This window comes from Artibeus jamaicensis, unplaced genomic scaffold (genome assembly GCF_021234435.1).
Source record: "Artibeus jamaicensis isolate MK-2021 breed Jamaican fruit bat unplaced genomic scaffold, CSHL_Jam_final contig_332, whole genome shotgun sequence".
Classification (NCBI taxonomy): Eukaryota; Metazoa; Chordata; class Mammalia; order Chiroptera; family Phyllostomidae; genus Artibeus; species Artibeus jamaicensis.
In genome coordinates this window covers 21,959,857-21,978,958 of record NW_026521788.1, presented here as the reverse complement: position 1 = coordinate 21,978,958, position 19,102 = coordinate 21,959,857, and the positions used below count along the sequence as shown (strand labels likewise).

General features: G+C 41.9%; 1 protein-coding gene across 2 annotated transcripts; it reads left to right on the top strand.

The window, feature by feature from the left end:
• Nucleotides 1-6,228: 6,228 nt before the first annotated feature.
• On the top strand, nt 6,229-19,017 carry SAR1A (secretion associated Ras related GTPase 1A). Of its 2 annotated transcripts, none has more exons than XM_037130568.2 (7): nt 6,229-6,335; nt 10,129-10,202; nt 10,330-10,449; nt 10,884-10,949; nt 13,419-13,522; nt 18,139-18,270; nt 18,852-19,017. In XM_037130568.2, exons 2-7 carry the CDS (start codon nt 10,145-10,147, stop codon nt 18,966-18,968), a joined length of 597 nt encoding a protein of 198 aa, XP_036986463.1. In that variant the 5' UTR covers nt 6,229-6,335; nt 10,129-10,144; the 3' UTR covers nt 18,969-19,017. The 2 variants fall into 2 exon arrangements, with proteins under 2 accessions (XP_036986463.1, XP_053519944.1); XM_053663969.1 differs by lacking the exon at nt 6,229-6,335 and adding an exon at nt 6,962-7,037.
• Nucleotides 19,018-19,102: the final 85 nt, after the last annotated feature.

Here is a 19,102-nt window from a genome sequence, read left to right as displayed (position 1 = left end):
GTGTTTTGAACTGTGCATCTGATAGGTTGGCTGTCTCTCTATCACTTAGTTATATTTTTTCTGGAGCTTTGAGCTATTCTTTCATTAGGGCCTTTTTTTTTTTTTGTTCTCAGTGCACCTGTTAAGTAGTAAGAGGTGGAGCCTTAGGTGTTCACCAGGGCAGGGCAACCCATGTGGCTGCGTTGTGAAGCTATATGTGGGGAAGGGGTCTGAGAGGGAACAATGCTGCTTGCTCCTCGCTCTGCCAGTTTTCAGTCACTTCCCCTGTTCCCCACAATCAAATCGGGCCCTTCTGGTACTGACTCCCGGGTGGGTGGGCTTGTGTACATTTTAGGACCCGTGGGTTTCTCCAACAAACTCTCCTATGAGGCTGGGAGTTTCTCCCACTGCTGCTTCAACCCCCACAAGAGTTTTCAGTCAGAAGTTTGAGGCTTTATTTCCCCATGCTGGAACTCTTGGTTGTGTGGTCTGTCTCACTTCCCAGTTGTTCATTCCAGTTTATCTGCAGGTGAATGTGGGACTGCCCAGTCTGCAATCTGCTGCCCTGCCACAAGTCTTCTCTGTCCCAGCTGCCCAACTCCGCCTCGCCTACTGGTCTGGATGAATGTTTCTTCTTTAACTCCTTGGTTGGCGGACTTCCATACAGTTCTATTTTCTGTCAGTTCTGATTGTTTTTGTTTTTAAGTTGTTGTTGTCTTTCTTTTGGTTGTGCAAGGAGGCACAGTGTGTCTACCTACACCTCCATCTTGGCTGGAAGTCCTTGCTAGGTCCTTTTTAATGTCCCTCTTTTATTTCTGTGATTGTATCTTTCTTACATTAAAACTGCCTTGTGGCCATGTAGTTATGCAGTGAAAATGCTTGCAGCAAAGATGTGTGTGACAAAGGTGCCTGTAGCAAAGATACTAGACACACGGGTAAAACATTATTCCTGGGGATGTCTGTGAGTGTGTTTCTGGAAGAGATGAGCATCTGATTCTGTAGACTGAGTAAACAGATGAGCCTTCACCAATGTGCGTGGGCATCACCCAATCTGTTGAGGGCCCAAATGGAACAAATACACAACAGGGCAAATTCTCTCTCCCTCTGTGTTGAAGTGAGGTGATGGGGACACTGGCCTGCAGTGTCCGTGGCATTAGGGATGAGACGAGACAAATTCACACAGATTTCGAGTCCTGAGGAGGAAAAGGACAGCAGGGCCACTCTCTCAAAAGGAGAACACCCCCCACCCTTGCCTTGACAGGCTTTTATTGTGAGTTCAATTTACATAGGAATGCAGTGTGTAAATGGAAGGCTCATCAATCATTGTTAGGCAGTAATGATCAAATAATAGATAACATTCAAAGAACTATGAAGGCTTATTTTGAGTCAGGATCAGATAGCTAAAGGGCCCTGAAACTTTGGGGAAACTAATTTATTCCATGCTTGGACCCTTATCATTTAAATTGAGGTTATTAGCAAAGCAGGTTTCACAGGATTTTATGCATTCTTTCTTAGGCCTGATCGCCCTAGGAACCTGCCCCTTCCAGCACAGGGAGGCACCCACCTCTTGTGTTGTTTCAGGCTTAAATCAGGCAAGGGAAGTAAGGCAGCCAAGAGATTAGGAGACCTCTTGCAGACAGAATGAGGACTCAGGCTATGTCAAAGCTGAGGGGTGAGGGTTGGGTTCATCATCCCCTTTTTCTATAGCCCCCCCAAATCTTTCCCTGAGCACCCTTTCATGATCGTGCCTATCTTAGGTCATCCCTCCCTTGAGGAATCTTACTCATCATTGGCTAACCAGTCATCCACCCAGGGCCAGGCAGGGTGAAGTAAAGGGGGCAGAGGTGGTGCTCCTGCCAGCGAGATAAGCTTTGTCTCCTTAGTGGCTTAGGGTCCCAAGGTCACTCACTGAGCCTTAGCCATGGGAGGGTTACAGTTTTGAAACCAGGCGGGGCGGTTCCCAACACTGAGGTATCTACCTTTCCTGCCCCTGGACATCAGAGCTCCTGGTTCTCAGGTCTTCTGACTCCAGGACTTACACTAGCAGCCCCCTCCCCCAAGTTCTCAGGACTCTGGACTTGGGCTAAATTAAGTACCACTGACTTTCTTGGTTCTCTAGCTTGCAGATAGCAGATCATGGGACCTCTTGGCCTCCATAACTGTGAGCCAATTCCTTTAAAAAATCTCCTCATGTATATCTATATAGATCCTACTTATTCTGTTTCTCTGGAGAACTCTTGACTAATGCAGTTGCATTTCAGTCTCCATTTTCACTTGAGTGCATTTCTAGCTAATGTTGAGCATGTGTAGGAATATAAGAACAGGGTGGAGAGAATAATTACACAAAACTCTTCTGCTCAGATCCTCGACCCTATATTGGCTCTCCAGATCACTCACAATAAAAGCTAAAGTCCTCACAGTGAACCACAAAGCTCTAAAGCTTTGTGCCCTATTGATAGACAATTTTCCACAAATCTCTTCCATTTCTGTTTTTGGAGCAGCGTACTGGCTGTCTTTGTTCAGACCTGCTTTTCAAGGATGCTTACATTAGGAACAGCCTTGGAAGACAGACTCTGCTTCTGGGCCAGGGGAGGGTTTGTTTACTGTCCAGTGTAATAATATCTCCCTCTGGGACAAAGATCAGGCAGCTTTGCTTGTAGTCCATTATGAAAAATTTCAGTTCCCTAACTTATGGGTTTTTCAGCTATGGTACAAACGGGATAGCATCCACCTGGGATGCTCTGTGTCACCCCAAAGGACTTGGGTTGGGGAAGCAACTGGAAAAGACATAAACATGAAGCTCAGGCCACTTGCTCAGCTTGAGGTGTAGTAAAATCCTTCATCTCTGCCCCAGGAGTCCCACGTGTCTCGGTATCCATGGAACAGTACGAGAGTAAGTCATTAGCTTGCAGGTGAGGTAAAATCTCAGAACTTTCCCAGTTCTTAACTGCCTACCTCCGTACCTCTCTCAGCACATCTGCTACTCCTTCCCTTGTCATCTGCCTGGCTACACAGTTCCTGGAACCTGCCAAGTGCATCCTGCCTCAGGGCCTTTGCATAAGCTCTGCTGTCAGCCTGAAACATTTTCCCCCCAGATGTCCTTCAGGTCTTCTCCAAAGAACACCTTAGTGGGGTCTTCTTCGACTTCTCTATTGAAAATAGCCTTGCCACCAGTACACAGGTGGACTTTTGCTAACCTGATGGTTGAAAATGGTATCTTTTAAATTTATCTTTAAAAGTAAGTTTTAAATTTATCTTTATTATTTTCTATATCTACATACATGGTGGGGCAAAAGTGGGTTTATAGTTGTTCATATGGAAAATAATACAATGATTAATAAGTAATATTACAAGAATAAACTCTGTTTCACATACAACTATAAACCTATTTTTCCCCGTGCTGTATCCTATAATATCTACTATATTCTATTATTAGTTTAATGGTTTAAGAGTCATATATGTTTCCTTCCCTGTGAGCTGTCTGGTCCTAGGCTTTGCCTATTTTTCTAACAACAATTAGTCTTCTTCATATTAATTTTCACTTGCCTTGGATGTGATTCCATATAATTTTTCTCAACTTGTTATCTGTTGAGTTTATAGTATCACATTATTGTTGTTTTAATATAAAAGTTTTCTATTTTTCTGTACTTATAGCTATCAATTTTTTATGGCTTCTGGATTTTCAAACAAAACCAGGAAGGCCTTGCCCTGGCTGGATGGCTCACTTGGTTGGAGCATTGCCCCATACATCAGAAAAGGTTGAGGGTTCGATTCCCTGTTGGGGCACATGCCCCGGTTTCTGGTTCAATCCCTGGTCAGGGTATGTGTGGGGCATGTGCAGGGCCGGGGAGGGGACAGCCAATAATGTTTCTCTCTCTGTCTCTCTCCCTTTCCTTCCTCTTGCTCTAGACTCAGAGAACATAGCCTCAGGTGAAGATTTAAAAAAAAAAGAATTAGCCTCTATGAATAGTTTGGTGCAATAACTACAGGCAATAATATATATTTAGATATTTTATTCGTTTAATTTTAGAGAGAGGGGAAAGGAGGGAGAAAGAGGGAGAGAGAGAAACATTGTCATAAGGGAGAAATGACAGTCAGCTGCCTCTGGAGCGTGCCCCAACCAGGGATGAATCTGCAACCCAGCAACGTGCCCTGCAACGTGCCCTGACCGGGAATCGACCTGCAGGATGACTCCCGAACAACTGGGCCACGCTGGGCAGGGCAAGCACATTTTGAGAGGGGAAAAAAAAAACCCCAAGAAGGTCTTCATTTCAAGATTATAAGGAAGTCACCCATACTTTCTTAATGCTTTTATGTTATCATTTCAAAATATACAAATCTTTGAATCATTTGGAACTTACTTAGAATAGTATGTAACTTATAAATTCAACATTTAGGTTTTTTATTTTATTTTATTTAAAATTGATTTTAGAAAGGGGGAGAGAGAGAAACACTGATTTTTCATTCCATTTATTTATACATTCATTGGTTAATTCTTGTATGTGCCTTAACCAGGGATGGAAACCTCAACCTTGGTGTTTCGGACAGTGCTCTAAACAACTGAGCTACTTGGCCAGGGCCTCGCTTAGGTTTTTTTGACTACCCAACGGTCCCAACCCTTTTATTATTTATTTATTTTTAAGCACATAACTGAAACACTTATTGAAAACATACTCTTAAAAAACTGCCAACATGAACAACAATGCCTCTTCCACACATTTTAGAGGTGGGTACACTGTGGCTGGAGTGAGAGGGCACTTGTCAGCTTGCCAAGGCTACCCAGCTGGTAGGTAGTTTGCAGATCTCCTAAGAATCCGCCTGTGTGCTCCCTCCGTCCTCGTCAGACTCCTCCCCACAACCATCCTGTGGTTTGAGAACCCTCCATCTCCTGTAGCCAGACTTCTATCAGGGCCAGTAATCCAATACCTTGGGTTGCACTGGGGCAGCCCTGTGGCTCAGGATGTACACATTGGGATTCTGAGTTCTATGGACACAGTTCCCTCAGTTTAGCCAAAGCTGGTGAGAAGTCTCAGAACATGGACTGATCCCCTTCTGTATCTGGCGGGATTCAAACTCAATGTAGAAGGCCCACTGGATGAAATTAGAGAAGGTGGTGAGCTTGCCTACCCAGCTCCCTCTCAGTATTGCTGGAATTGCCAGGTGTCACTTTAATTTTATTTCTGCATGTATTTGGGTCAATTTCTGTACTCAATTCCATTTGTTTGTTTGGCTTTTTTTTGTGTACCAGTACCAAACTGTTTTAATTACTGAGGATTTAATTAATCCTCAGTAATATGTTTTACTATCTTATAGTGCTAGTTCTTCCCTCCTTGTTCTACTTTATCAGAGCTTGTTTCCAGACTAGTATTGCTATTTTTCCATTGCCATTTGAATTTTAGGAACAAATAGGGTGGTTTAAAAAACACTCAAATAACTTATTAATTCTGTTAGTAATTTATATGAATATTAAAAGAGATCTTTGTGATACTGAGTCTCCCTACCTACAAATATCATTCATCTTTTAATTGGATTCAGTGTTCTTATTTGTATTGATAAAATGGGAGTATAATTTATGAGATTATTAGTAATCTCAGAATTAAATGAGGAAATGCATGTGAAGGACAAGATAGTAGAGTCAATGTGTTGCTTTGCCGCTCCCTAGTGTATGAACTTGGGCTTGGTTACTTCGGTCCTCTCATTTGTAAACTTGGGATATTAACGGTATCTTCTTCACAGGACTGTAATAAGGGTCAACTGAGGCGAGGCATTCTATGTACTCAGGGCACTGCCTGGAACACAAGTTTTCGAAGACTATTAGCTGTTCTAAAAAAAACAGGCTGTCACGGTGCAACGTGACTTAAAGCAAAAGCTTGCAGAGATCCACCTTAGATCGAGGGCTCTCAGGTTAATTCTTTCTAAGAACCTACGTAATTGTTGGTCGCCCCTTGCAATATTTCCCTTGCGCCCGAGAAAGCAGTCAGATTTGAAGTCGCGATCCCCAGCGTCTAGGACCACCCCCAGATGCCAGGATGCAGCCCCCACCCTTTCGGCCACCGCGCTGCCACGTCTCTCATCCAACAATCCGCGAGGGAGGAGGCGTGGCCAGGTAGGGCCTGCCCACTGCAAGTCTGTCAGGCCTGAGGCCCGCCCCTCCGCAGCGGAGTCGCTGGTAGGGCGCCCAGCGGTGGCAGAGCGCTGTGACGCTACAGATGGGCGGGGCAAGCACGCCCCCGGAAGTCCCGGGGGAGGGGGGTTACGTATATCCGGCGAGTAGCTCGCGTTCCCGGGTGCTGCTGGGCTGTGTGCTCAGAGGAGGGTCGAAGACGCCCGCCGCAGCTGGAGGAGCTTGTTGGGCCGTAAGTCGGGAGGCCGCGGCAAAGGAGAGAGCAGGGTCGGACAGGCTAGGGCGGAGGACAGAAAGGTCGGGGCGGAGACTGGCGAAAGCGGGGTGGGGGGGCGGGGGAAGTGACACGCAGGCGGTTCGGTGGGGCCACGGGACTGATTCTGGGCGGGGATGGGCCGGCTTGTCCGGGTCTGCTCAGTCTTGTGTCTGCTTCTGGGGTAGCAGGTCGATCTGCATTCCGTTCGGGGGTCTTGCAGCTACTTGGCGGGATAACAGTTTTCTTGTTTGTACTGTGCGCCCTGGTTTACGAAAAGGCTTCACATCCCCTGTCTCAGATGAGCCTTGCGTTACAGCCCTCGGTGAGGTGGGTAGGAGACCTTCGTGACTATCCTTGTCTCACATACTCGGGGACTGAGACTCTCCGAGGCACAATGAATTGGCCAAGGCCCCAGAGATAGCAAGTGTGAGCATTGGAACCAGTCCTCCTGCCTCCTAGGATCCACACTGCGCACCGCCCCCCCCTTCAGCTGTTATCCGATGGCCTTGGTTGAACACTGTATTTTCGTCTTCCACCTCCGATTTTAACCGCCACTCTGTTTTCAGTTCATGGAAAAATTTCTTCATGTTTGTTTGGTATAGATTAATATTTACTTCAGGATTCCAGCCGAACGGTCAGGAAGAAGCACACTTGTGAGCATCGCCACCAGATTGTCTTGTTAGTATTCTCTCTTGCTCTTTTCTGCTGTACTTTGCTCCCATCTGCTTAGGTTGGGGATTTATGGAACTTTGCAATAGGTCTGGCGTTTGACTTATACCTTACAGCTAAGCATGTTCCTTAGCTAAAAGCCAGCTGCTTTATCTGAGTATGTAGAAGAAGTGATGTATAGACTCTTTATTGGCTAATGGTGGGCCTGGTGCTTTCCCTTTTTATTTATTTGATCAATGAGTCGTGAAATTTGCAATTTTAGTTTTGGGGACTTTGACAGTGCTATTGTTGGTAGTTCAGAGCCCTTAAATTTAGAATACTCTAATTTGTCATAAGATGCCATAAGGTGGTAGAGAGGATCAAGGATAAAAGATATAAGTGGGATGCTAGTTATTAACATACCATTCAAAATGTGTGATGCATTGTAAGGAAGAAAACTTCAGAAGATTATCATGAGTGTAGTTGGTGTGGTTAAGGAAGTTTTATGTTTTTCAAAAAACAATTTTGTGATTTTGATTTGAATTTGATGTGATATTAAGAGGAAGAGGTATTAAAAGAGGAAGGTTGAGTTCTGGCACTGTTACTTTTTCAGCTGAGCAGCCTTTGTTAAGCCAGCTAACCTACGAGCGCCAGCGTTCGTATAGTTCCTGCCTGGTGGGGCGGTGTGAGAAGGAAATGTGGTGTGTGTGCAGGCACTGCGCACACCGTAAAACTGCTCACGAAGGGGTACAAACCCTAAGATCTCAAAGATGGAGGTGCCGTGAAGTTAGGGTAGCAATGCAACACAATTCTTTGTATCCAGTTAGGGTTTCTATTATTTTTTTTTAACATCACCTAAAGGGTTTCTTCAAGCACTCTCCATAGATCATTCTGACTGGAAGAATTATAGGACCTTTAAAACAGGTTATGTCGAGGGAAAATATTGGAAAATAAAAATAGTTCATTGACCATGAACAATTCCCTTAAAATGGGGTTTTCCTCTTGTCACCTTCTGAGAATTCATCGAGTTGGGAATACTTCTAAAATGATTTGCTAAAACTTTACCAAGAGTCTGTGAGGTACTGACAGCAAACCAGTGTAGTGCAAATGAATGCATGTGTTGGATTTCAAAGGAGTTATCAGACTGAAAGTGACCTAAATGAGAGGCACTTTCTGAAGGCGATCTGCACTTTTCTCAATGGTAGACTGAGCAGAGTAGGGAAGGGCGACTTGGTTTTTGGGGACTGCAGAGGAGTGGCGTGTTGTCCTTTTAGTGGAAGTTAAGCACAGGAACATTGTAAGTTTATGTAAGTCCCTGTACTTCTTAAAGTATAGGACAGGGTTCCAGACAAAACTACTATTTAACATGCTGAATTTGTTCTTTCTGCCGAAGTGTATTTTGATGTTACTAAAAGGAATAAAACCTTATTTAGTGTCTTATAAAAGCTTTCGCTGTCAGTCTCCACCCTCACTCAAACCCCTACCCTTCATCTTGCTGTCCATAAGAGCCATGGAAAATATGCATTAAGCACTCCCTAAAGTTTATAGGTGAGGCCACAGGCCTGATTAAAACAAAACAAAAAAGAAACAGTAATTGGATGGAAAAGAACAGTAACTAACATGCTTCGTCTCTGTTTTCCAGTTTATTATTCACTTAGCATTCTTTGAATGAAGAATATATAGGTAGGCTCCCCCTCCCCCCACTAATCCTCACCTGAGGACACACTTGTTGATTTTAGAGATAGGGGTGAGGGCTGGGCTGTGAAAGAGAAGGAGAGAGAAACATCCATTGGTCACCTCTCTTACACACCCTGACCAGGGATCAAACCCGCAACCTAGGTATGTGCCCTGACCTGGAATTGAACCCACGGCCTTTCAGTTTACAGGATGATGGTCCAACGAACTGAGACACATTAGCCAGGGCTAGGTAGGTTTTTATGGATAACTCTTTTACAAGTTAGTAGTAAAAGTAACATAACTAAACTTTTGTTAACTTTCTTGAAAAAAACAAAAAGTCATGAAAAGTTTTATTTGTAAGCAGTTGATCACATCTAGTATAAAACCTTGTGTTCAGGTGCTGTTGATGATGGACAGAAGTGAAAATGGGTGATCTTTCCATTTTTTTTTGTACCAAATCTGTGATACTGAGCCAAAAGTTCAGTGTGACCAAAAAATGCTGCCTTTGAGAAACATTAACACCTACCATTGACTCAAGATCCTTCTCTCTTAACTTTTATTCAGAGGTCCTGTTGCTTATTGCCAATGTATGTCGACCTTTCTGTAGCTTTGGATCATCTTTGGTTTTGTTTAGGCCTATGGGAAACAGTAGACATTACTATTAGTACTAATTAAGGTATGCACTTGCCTGGGAAGCTACCACAATGCCCTGAAAGGATATTGTTATTTTAAGAAAATCTGTATTTGTAAAGTGTTGAGATCTTGGTTATTCACATTACAAAAAGGTTCTTTGTTACTGCTTCATGGCTTTCCAAAATAGTGGTATCATCTCTTTTGTAAGTTGAGACATACCTGCAACAGGGACTCAACAAATATTGTTTAAGAAGAGATAACGAAAAGAAAATGAAGACAAGATGAAAAGAAAAACAAAAAGAAGAGATAGCATTGATAAATGCAGCAGGGCAAATTGTGACATTGTTTTTTAGATAAGTTTACAAGGATGGGTTAATGTGCTTTTCATTCCGGTTAATATGCCTTTTTTTCACTCTTATTTTCTACTTAATGAATTGATGTGAAATGTTGATCCAGATAATTGATGGGACTGATTACCTAGAGGTTTTGTTAACTGGTGGACAGCAGTGGTATCTGTAGGGAATGTGAATCAGCAGCTTCCTGGAGGAGCGAGTCACACAGTAAAAGAGGAAAGTATATTTTCAATTCCTAGTTCTCTGAGTTTCATAGGTTGAAAACTGTTAGAAAACCAGGACTTTCTGCAGATCAAAGACCCGACAGACTTCCCTCCAGGGTGCAGAATCCTTTGTTTTCTCATGCCCCAAAGCCTGGGACTGTAAATGTGCATCAGGATCAGGGAACAAGAGCTAACTTCTCCAGAACTGTGTAGCATTCAGAAAGCTAATGTTTGCCGCTTTCATATTTTACACAGGTAGTGAGCACTAATAATGTCTTTCATCTTTGAGTGGATCTACAATGGCTTCAGCAGTGTGCTCCAGTTCCTAGGTAAAGCCACTTTCCTTGGAATATATCATAGGTTTCAAACTTTCTGCATTTCCTTCAACAGTTTAAATACAAGCAGCTTTTAGTATATAGAGAGGAAAATTACGTTAATTTTTTTTTTCTCTTTTAGGACTCTACAAGAAATCTGGAAAACTTGTATTCTTGGGTTTGGACAATGCAGGCAAAACCACTCTTCTACATATGCTCAAAGATGACAGATTGGGCCAACATGTTCCTACATTACATCCGAGTAGGTTTGAAAATACCAGCTGACCTTTTGATATCTAAAGGTCGGCGTTAGGGTTGGAGGATGAATCCCCAATGGATGTAGTTCTTGTCTTAACTGAGTTCCCAGAAGACAGGTCACTTGAAAAAAAACTCCCTGTAGGACACACTCAGGTCACATACTCATAAGTCTCAACCTCTGGAACTTTGTCACTCTCTGTTCTCACTAGTCCTGTAACGGGACACATCTCCCTTATCTACTTCTAAGTAGTGAGAAATTAGAGAAAAAGAAACTTGGCTTTTAAAAATAATTTAAGAATATTTTCATTCTTGTATTCTTTTCTTTACAAGGTGAAAGCTGTGTTAAGTTTTGCAGTTGTATTGGCTTTCAATACTTGTAGCTGGGCCTTGTTTGGAGGGAGGAGTTTATTTCTTTCCTCACTATTGATAATTTTTCAGCATCAGAAGAGCTGACGATTGCTGGAATGACTTTTACAACTTTCGATCTTGGTGGGCATGAGCAAGGTAAGGAACGATTCAGTGGATGGATGGTATTGACTTCTGGTTCATTTGTACCCCACTTTTTTTAAGCAGTGGATCATTTTTACCTTTTAAATTGCTTGCATTTAGGATTGAGATCTTATTTAACAAAGTTGATTCATTCACTTATTTTAAAGTAATTTCCAAATTTTCAAAAGTTTCATAAATAATAGACAACTCCACTTCTTTACACCTTTTTGTCCAGATTTATCAGTCTCCCTTTCTATATAATACATATTAATATTTATTTTTCTTGAACCATTTATGAGTTCATCATTCTCTCTGATTTGTTAATATTTAGTGCATATTTCCCAAGAACAAGAATGTTCCCTTATACAATCTTAGTTTTCAAACCCAGAAAGTTTTATTTTTATCTGCTCTATCGTGCATAATCCTTTTTTTCTTAATTGTCCCAATAATCTCCTTTACAGAATTCTTCCTTTTAAACATGATGCAATATAGTATCACATTGAATTTAATCATGTCTCTTTATATCCTTTTTTCAATTCAGTGTAATTATATAGGAAATTAAGTATTATTTGTAAGTAATTTCAAGTTTGTCAAAAGTTGTAAAAATAATATACAGTAATAACTACTTGTGATCACTCTGATATCAATTGATATTTTGTATACTTTACCCATTTTGGGTCATTTTTTTTTTTTTTACCCTCTCGTTCTCGGTGCATTTTGCCCTACTCCAGCTATGTCCGTTTGGTTACCAGATTCCTGTCAGGTGTCTTGTATGTGTTTTAGAGCTATACAGAATGAGGCATCTTTATATGATACACACTCGCTTTACATTTGGCCAGATTCCAGGCTAAGGAGTAAAACATTTAGGATGTGGGAATGAATATTCTGTAAAGGTAGAAGAAAGAGCCAATTGAGATTCTTTCAGATTTACTCAGTGGTTATTAAATTGAGTTGAAAAGTTTCCTATTGGAGCATTATGTTAGGTAGACTCTTAATATAGGTTTTTAAAAGTTTATTAAAAATAGAATTGGGGTAACTTTAATCATCCAGCCAAAAAATTTTAGCCGGAAGGCCATAAGCAATCCAAATAATTTTATAGTCAGTGATTTCATTAGCATATAATACATTTATTTTATTTAATATTTATATGCTATAAAATCATATGTAGTATGACTTTATAAAATGTGTAGAAAAAATTTTGAAAAAATACATAAAACTATTAGCAGTGTGTGTGTTTTGATAGAGGATTACAGATTATCTTGTTTTTTTTTTTAATTCCTATAATAAGCTTTTATTATTTTCATTTGGGTAGGAAGGGTATATGGTGTCTTTTCTGCTTCTTTTGAAAAGATTTGTAACTGCTTACAAATTTAAACCAGGGGCGACTCAGTCATAAGCTGAACTGAGACACTTTGGTGAGTGCAGAGCTGTAGGCATTTGTAGATGCCTGAGCTGGGAATTGTTTGTCTGGTGTGATAATTTGGCTTTCAGGGTTTGATAGAGTAAGACGGGAAATGTGTTTATGTGCTTAGTTTTGTGGGAGGAAAATTTATTTAACAAAGTTTTTCGTAGTAACCTGACCACTATTATACAGAAGTTACTAAAATACTGTACATTTGGAAATTTCCATGTATATATCTCCTTTTTTATATATGTGTGTAACTTAAAAATTTAACTTATAAGAGTAGTCTAGACTCACTGTAACAAACTCAGTATCCAATCAGTATACAAATATGGAAGGTAAAAATGAAAGTTTCAGAGGTTAACCATTATTAACTGTTTGATGTAGAGATACTTCCTTAGTCATTCCATTGAAAGAACTAGAAATGAATGGCTTAGAGATTATAATATAGTTTAAAGCATTGCTTCCTAAACCGTTAACATTTTATGTCATAGACATAAAAATAAAATGTGTAGGGCACACTGGGTCGAATATGGGAGACTCAGGTGGTTGGCCTGGGAACTTCAGCCACCTGTCAGCCCAGACTCCCTGAGGGCTGAGTGAGTGTGTCAGTACACTTACACATCGGGTAGTTAGAAACTAACTTTGGGCTAAAGTTTTATGGACCAGTAATTTGCATCATGATATTTTAACTCAGGCATTGCAAAGTAAAATGGCTCCAGGGCTGAGGAAGGAGATTTAAGTGATTGAAATTGACTGGGTGTAAGACAGTGCGGAGTGGCAGAAACTGAACAGCCCAGACCTCACGCAAAGGGGCATGTGAGTAGATAGGCAAGGGACTGTTGGATGTTGCAGTTTTTAAGAAAATCAGGCCAAAACACCTCTGGTTTTTGAGTTTTAAAAAATCATTCAGTTCATGAACCATTAGTTTTTGACTTAATACTGACTAAGAGTTAGAAGATCATATAGAGTTTAATGCTGTTGAGACCTGGCTAAGATTTGACTATTTCATAGACCAGGTTATTCATTTAAAAGATATATATTTTTTTTTATTGATGCAACTTTGAACTTTGTTTTTTTAGCACGTCGGGTTTGGAAAAATTATCTCCCAGCAATTAATGGGATTGTCTTTCTGGTGGATTGTGCAGATCATCCTCGCCTCATGGAATCCAAAGCCGAACTTAATGTATGTTTATGTTTTTTTCCATCCTTGGCCTTATTTTTTTTATTTATTTATTTATTTCTATCCTTATTTATTTTAAGGAATGCAGCTCAATAGTGCCAATATTTAATCATTCTAGTTAACATTTGATAATGGTCCTAGTTAGGGAAGAAACTTTCAAAATCTACAACATTGCTTTTCAGTATCCTAAGGAAACTCAGCTTGAACTTAAGTAAATTAACGTTATTTATCATAGGGTGGGTCTGTGTCCATTTTGCTCAGGAAGAGTCCTCAGATTATGCCTGTTGTCTTGGCATAATTAATGTCTTTCCCCTTCACATATCACATATCTCTCCCAGGTGAAACCTTGGGAGAGATTAGCGTTCTTTACATTCTGAGTCTGCCTTCTCAGGTTGTGCCTGCCCACCTTTGCACTGAATGACTGGCCAGACCTCAAGAGTCTGTTCTCACTCTTCAGTTTTGGTCACGCGCAGGGTGCGATACTCTCAGGGCTCGCTTCAGACTCTCGCCATTCTCAACATTGCATTTTCTTGGCTTAACAACTTCTCTGCTGTCGCCTTTGTTATTTTTACTGCTTCGCCTGCCTCCTTTCTCTTTGATTTATATCTGTCTCTCGCACTCTTATTCCTGGCAGTTTGAACATGTCTCAAGTTCATAAGTATGTTTCTTGAACTCCTGTCTCATGTAGAATCCCCTATAGGGTAGTCCTTCCCTTACTTGACCCCTTGGCATTGGCCATTCTCTCTCTCTCTTTTTGAGAAGATTTTATTTATTTATTTTTAGAGAGAGGGAGAGAAACATCAGTCGGTTGTCTCTAATACGCACCCCAATTGGTGACTGAACCCACAACCCAGGCATTTGTCTTGACTGGAAATGGGCCTGTCAGTCTTTCACTTTGTGGGATGACATCCAACCAACTGAGCCACCCTGGTCAGGGCAGTTCTCTCTTTCTCTAAACTCTTCTTTATATTCTTGGTTTTGGTGTTTCTCTCTGTCTCTGGCTAATACTTCTCAGACTTTTTCACAAGTACCTTTTCCTCTGCTTAGTCCTTAAATCTTGTGTCCTTCCCCCCCTCCCCCCCCCCAGGGTCTGTACTTTCTCCTTGGCTGGTAGGTACTATTTGCATTCCTTTATCTGCCACTCAGTGACACTCAGATGGGTATCTGTTGTATATGCCTCTTTTAAGCTTTGGCCTCATACATAATGCTGCCTGTTAGACAACTCTCCAAGAATGGAACTATTGACCTCCCCCACCATCTACCTGGGCATGCAGTCTGTGTCACTGTGGATTACGCCACCACCCTGCCGCACCTGTCATTGCCTTAATATTCACTAATAGATCTCTGTAATCTTCGGGATACAGTCCACAGACCCTCACAGCACATAAGCTCTTTCATGAGCATGCCTCTGTTTATTTCTCTGGCGTCTTTTCTGTCGCTTACCTTGAACTGCATTTCAGACATAGAGAACTTGCCCTTCCCTGAGTGTGCAGAAGTGGCTCTCCCTGCCTGGCTTTCTCACCTCACCCCCTACCCTCTTGCTGGTAAATTTCAAAGTGTCCTTTAAGAGATTTCAGACTCAGGTACCATCACTGCTAGGAATCCTTCTATTACCATTCAAATTGTTAGACTCTCCGCCTTATCAATGTCTGTTGTGTTTACTGTTTATTTTTTATAGGTCTCTCCCCCCAGACTGTGAACTTAAATGGAAGGAACCTTGTCTTATTTCTTTGGGAAACCCTTCTACCTAGCAAAACATCAGCCACATAGTAGGCACTTTGTTAATATGAATGAAGGACTTCCTTACTTTGATTTTGTCATTTTCTGGAACCTAAGGTGGTCAGAGCATGTTTCCCTTCATTTGTTCACCTCTAGTCTCCTTTTCTAGCTTTTCCTGTCAGTGAGTGCTAAATTTCCAGTGCAGTACTGTGATTCATAAGAAATATGTGTTCAGTCATTCAGATGATCCAAATGTATTTTTCATACATATTTGGTCTTCATCCACGGTTCCAGTTACACAGTTCCTGGAATTTACTAAGTGACGGGAGCCCCATAGGTGTCCTTTGTTTTTTTTTTTTTTTTTAATTGATTATGCTGTTACAGTTGTTCTATTCCCCCTTTATTCCCCTCCACCCTACCCCTCATCCCCACCATTACCCCCCCCTTTAGTTTATGACCATGTGTCTCAAGTCCTTTAGATTTTATATTTCCCATGCTATTCTTGCCCCCCCATCTATTTTCTATCTACTGTCTATGCTACTTATTTTCTGTACCTTCTCCCCCCTTCTCCTCCTCCCACTCCCCTGTTGCTAACCCTCCTTGAGATCTTCATTTCTATGTTTCCACTCCTGATCTAGCTGTCCTTTTAGTTTGCTTTCGTTTTAGGTGTGGTTGTTAATAACTGTGAGTTTGTTGTCCTTTCACTGTTCATGTTTCTTTAACTTCTTTTTCTTAGATAAGTCCCTTTAACATTTCATATAATAAGGGCTTGGTGATGATGAACTCCTTGAATTTGGTCTTATCTGAGAAGCACTTTATCTGTCCTTCCATTCTAAATGAAAGTTTTGCTGGATAGAGCAATCTTGGTTGTAGGTCTTTGGATTTCATGACTTGGAATACCTCTTTCCAGCCCCTTCTTGCCTGTAAGGTCTCTTTTGAGAAATCCGCTGGTTGTCCTTTGTTTTGTTGATGACAAAAGGGATGGGGGCTGGTTGCCTGGAGACCCCACCACATAGAGATTGGAATTTCAGCCCCATCTCCTGACCCCAAGGGAGGAGAGAAGGGCTGGAGGTTGAATTGGTTGCCAGTGGCCAAGGATTTAATCAATCATGACTGTGTAATAAAACCTTACAAAAACGCAGAAGCCAGCACTCAGCTCCTAGGTTGGTGAACACGTGGAGATTTGGGGAGAATGGTGTGCGTGGGTGCTTCAGGTCCTTTTCCCACACCTCGCTGTGTGCACTTCTTCCATTGGGCTGTTGGCCCGAGTTAGAGCTGTATAGTAAACCCACACTCAAGTAAGTAAAATGGTTCTCTGAGTTCTGTGAATCATTCTGACAAACTAAACCTAAGGAAGTTTAGTTCCCATAACCTCTGATTCACACCTAGTTGGTCGAAAGTACAAGTGATAACCTGGACTACTACTGGCATCTGTAGGGAAGCTGCGGGACGTGTAGGACTGAACCCTCAGTCTGGGGAAGTTGATGTTTCTGTCCAGGGTGATAGTGTCGGAATTGATTTGGATTGTGGGATATGCAGCCAGGATCCTGAGAATTGCTTATTGGCTGGGGAACCTCCCCACACATTGGAATTGGTACCAGAACTGATTCCCCCTGGCTTGAAATCTCTGCCAGCTTTGATTCCTCTTTCACTTGTCTTATCATTTAAATGTCAGTCTCTTTGCTCCTTTACTCCAAAGTCTTAGGCTGGATCATCGTCTCTTGCCTGAGCACCACAGGTAGATACTGTTCGTGAATTCCTTATACTAAAAGTACATAGATTTTCTCCTTTAACTCTTGGATTTGGAGTCTTGATGGTCTATTGCAGCTAACCCCTCAAACTGAAACTGGCACCATAATGTTGGTCATCCCTTGCCATCCCATTTCCTCTGTCACTGCATGTCAACATAGATGCTTTAACCCAGCCAGGTGTACCCCATGCGGCTTCCTGAATTCTTGTCCTGCTGTAAAGCCATTGCTTATATTCTTCTACCTCTCCAAATGCTTTCCTCCTTTCAGAGCCCAGTTTAACTTCTGCATCTTCTCTAAGACTTTCCTCAAGCCCACATTGACAGTTCATTTCTCTGGTTGCCTTTTAGTATTTATATTCTGTCCCCATTCATTGTGACACTTAATCATCCACTTGCCTTGCTGTGCTGACAGAGGCATGAGCATAGAGGGAGGATTCCCTGGGGCTAAGGATGCGTTTTACCCTCCGTTTGTAACCCCGTCGGTGCCTGAGGTAGCATCTCGGACACAGTTGGGCACTCACTTGGGGGGTTCCTGTGGTCATTTTTGAGACTCTGTAGCCCAGACATTCCCGCTCCTAGGACTGTGCTCAGTGACAGCCTGAGGATGTTCTGTGACTGAGGGACTTAACTCAGAGTTAAAGTCGGACCTGTTCTGCTGCCTTGTAAAGTAGATACAGCTTTAAGTTGCCATCATTTTGAGGCCATTGGGGATTTTTGCCTAATGTCAAGGTGTTGTTGTGGGCCTTTTATCTAATATTAAGGATATTACATATAATGTCAAGATTAAACTTTGAGTCAGTTACTCAGGTATAAAGGTGATTAGATTTTCACTTTACATTTGATGCTTTATAGATCAGGGGTGTCAAACTCATGTTTACCCGGGGCCACATCAGCCCTGTGTTTGCCTTCAAAGGACTGGATGTAATTTTAGGACTGTATACATTTAACTGCTCCTTAACTGTTAAGTGAGAGTTCAGCGCTGTCACCGGGTAGAAACAAGGTGCCGGGCCAGATAAAACAAGGTGGAGGGCTGGATTCGGCTCGTGGGCTTTGTGTTTGACACCTGTGTTATAGTGAAAGTCAGTGATTTTCATGATCTGGTGGGCTTTTATAGATTTATCACTTACTTTTTAAAAAATCTTCTCTTTAGGCTTTAATGACTGATGAAACAATATCCAATGTGCCAATCCTTATCTTGGGTAACAAAATTGACAGATCAGATGCAATCAGTGAAGAAAAACTCCGTGAGATATTTGGGCTTTATGGGCAGACCACAGGAAAGGTAAGAGAAAAATCGTCAGGGGACATACTACGAAGGAAATTCACAGGTTTTGAAAACTTTTTTACATAGTTCCTCAGTCTTGGCTCTTGGTTATCTCTTTCTTCCCAGAAATGCTTTCTTTAATTTGTTCAGTTTCCCTTATTCTTCATGAGTATTACACACACATGAATTCTTAATTTCTTCAGTATAATCTGCTATTAGCATATGTTTCTGAATGTTTGTATCAGTGAGAATATCTTTATTTCTAAAAAGTCCCAGACCCCTTTTGTCCATCAAAGACCGTGCTGGTTCTATGGGTCGCAGCGGCCTTTTTCTCAGTTTGCTGCCTTAGCTGGCCAGTGAGTGTGGGTGTGTCCAAAGCAAATGCTCTTCATACAGAGAGCGGCTGGGACTAGGACTGTGCTGTCCTGCAGGCATGAAGCCCTGGGGAAGGTATCTGTATTGCCATGACCACATTTTTGTAATTAATCCCTTCTTAGATTTGCTTTGGAAGGATGAGGAAAGTGGTCTTTGTGATCACCCTTTCATACTTTGTCCTCATGAAGTTGTTCACAGGCCTTTCTTGGTTTTTGTCTCTCTAGGGCAATGTGACCCTGAAGGAGCTGAACGCCCGCCCCATGGAAGTGTTCATGTGCAGCGTGCTCAAGAGGCAAGGCTACGGCGAGGGCTTCCGCTGGCTCTCTCAGTACATTGACTGATGTTTGGACAGTGAAAATAAAAGAGTTTTACTTCTCTGGACTGATCCTATTCACAGCTTCCTCATGAACTTTTCTAATAGAACAAGGAAAGCTCTCCACAACCATGTCTGGCGTTGAGAAGCCAAGAGTCTCTG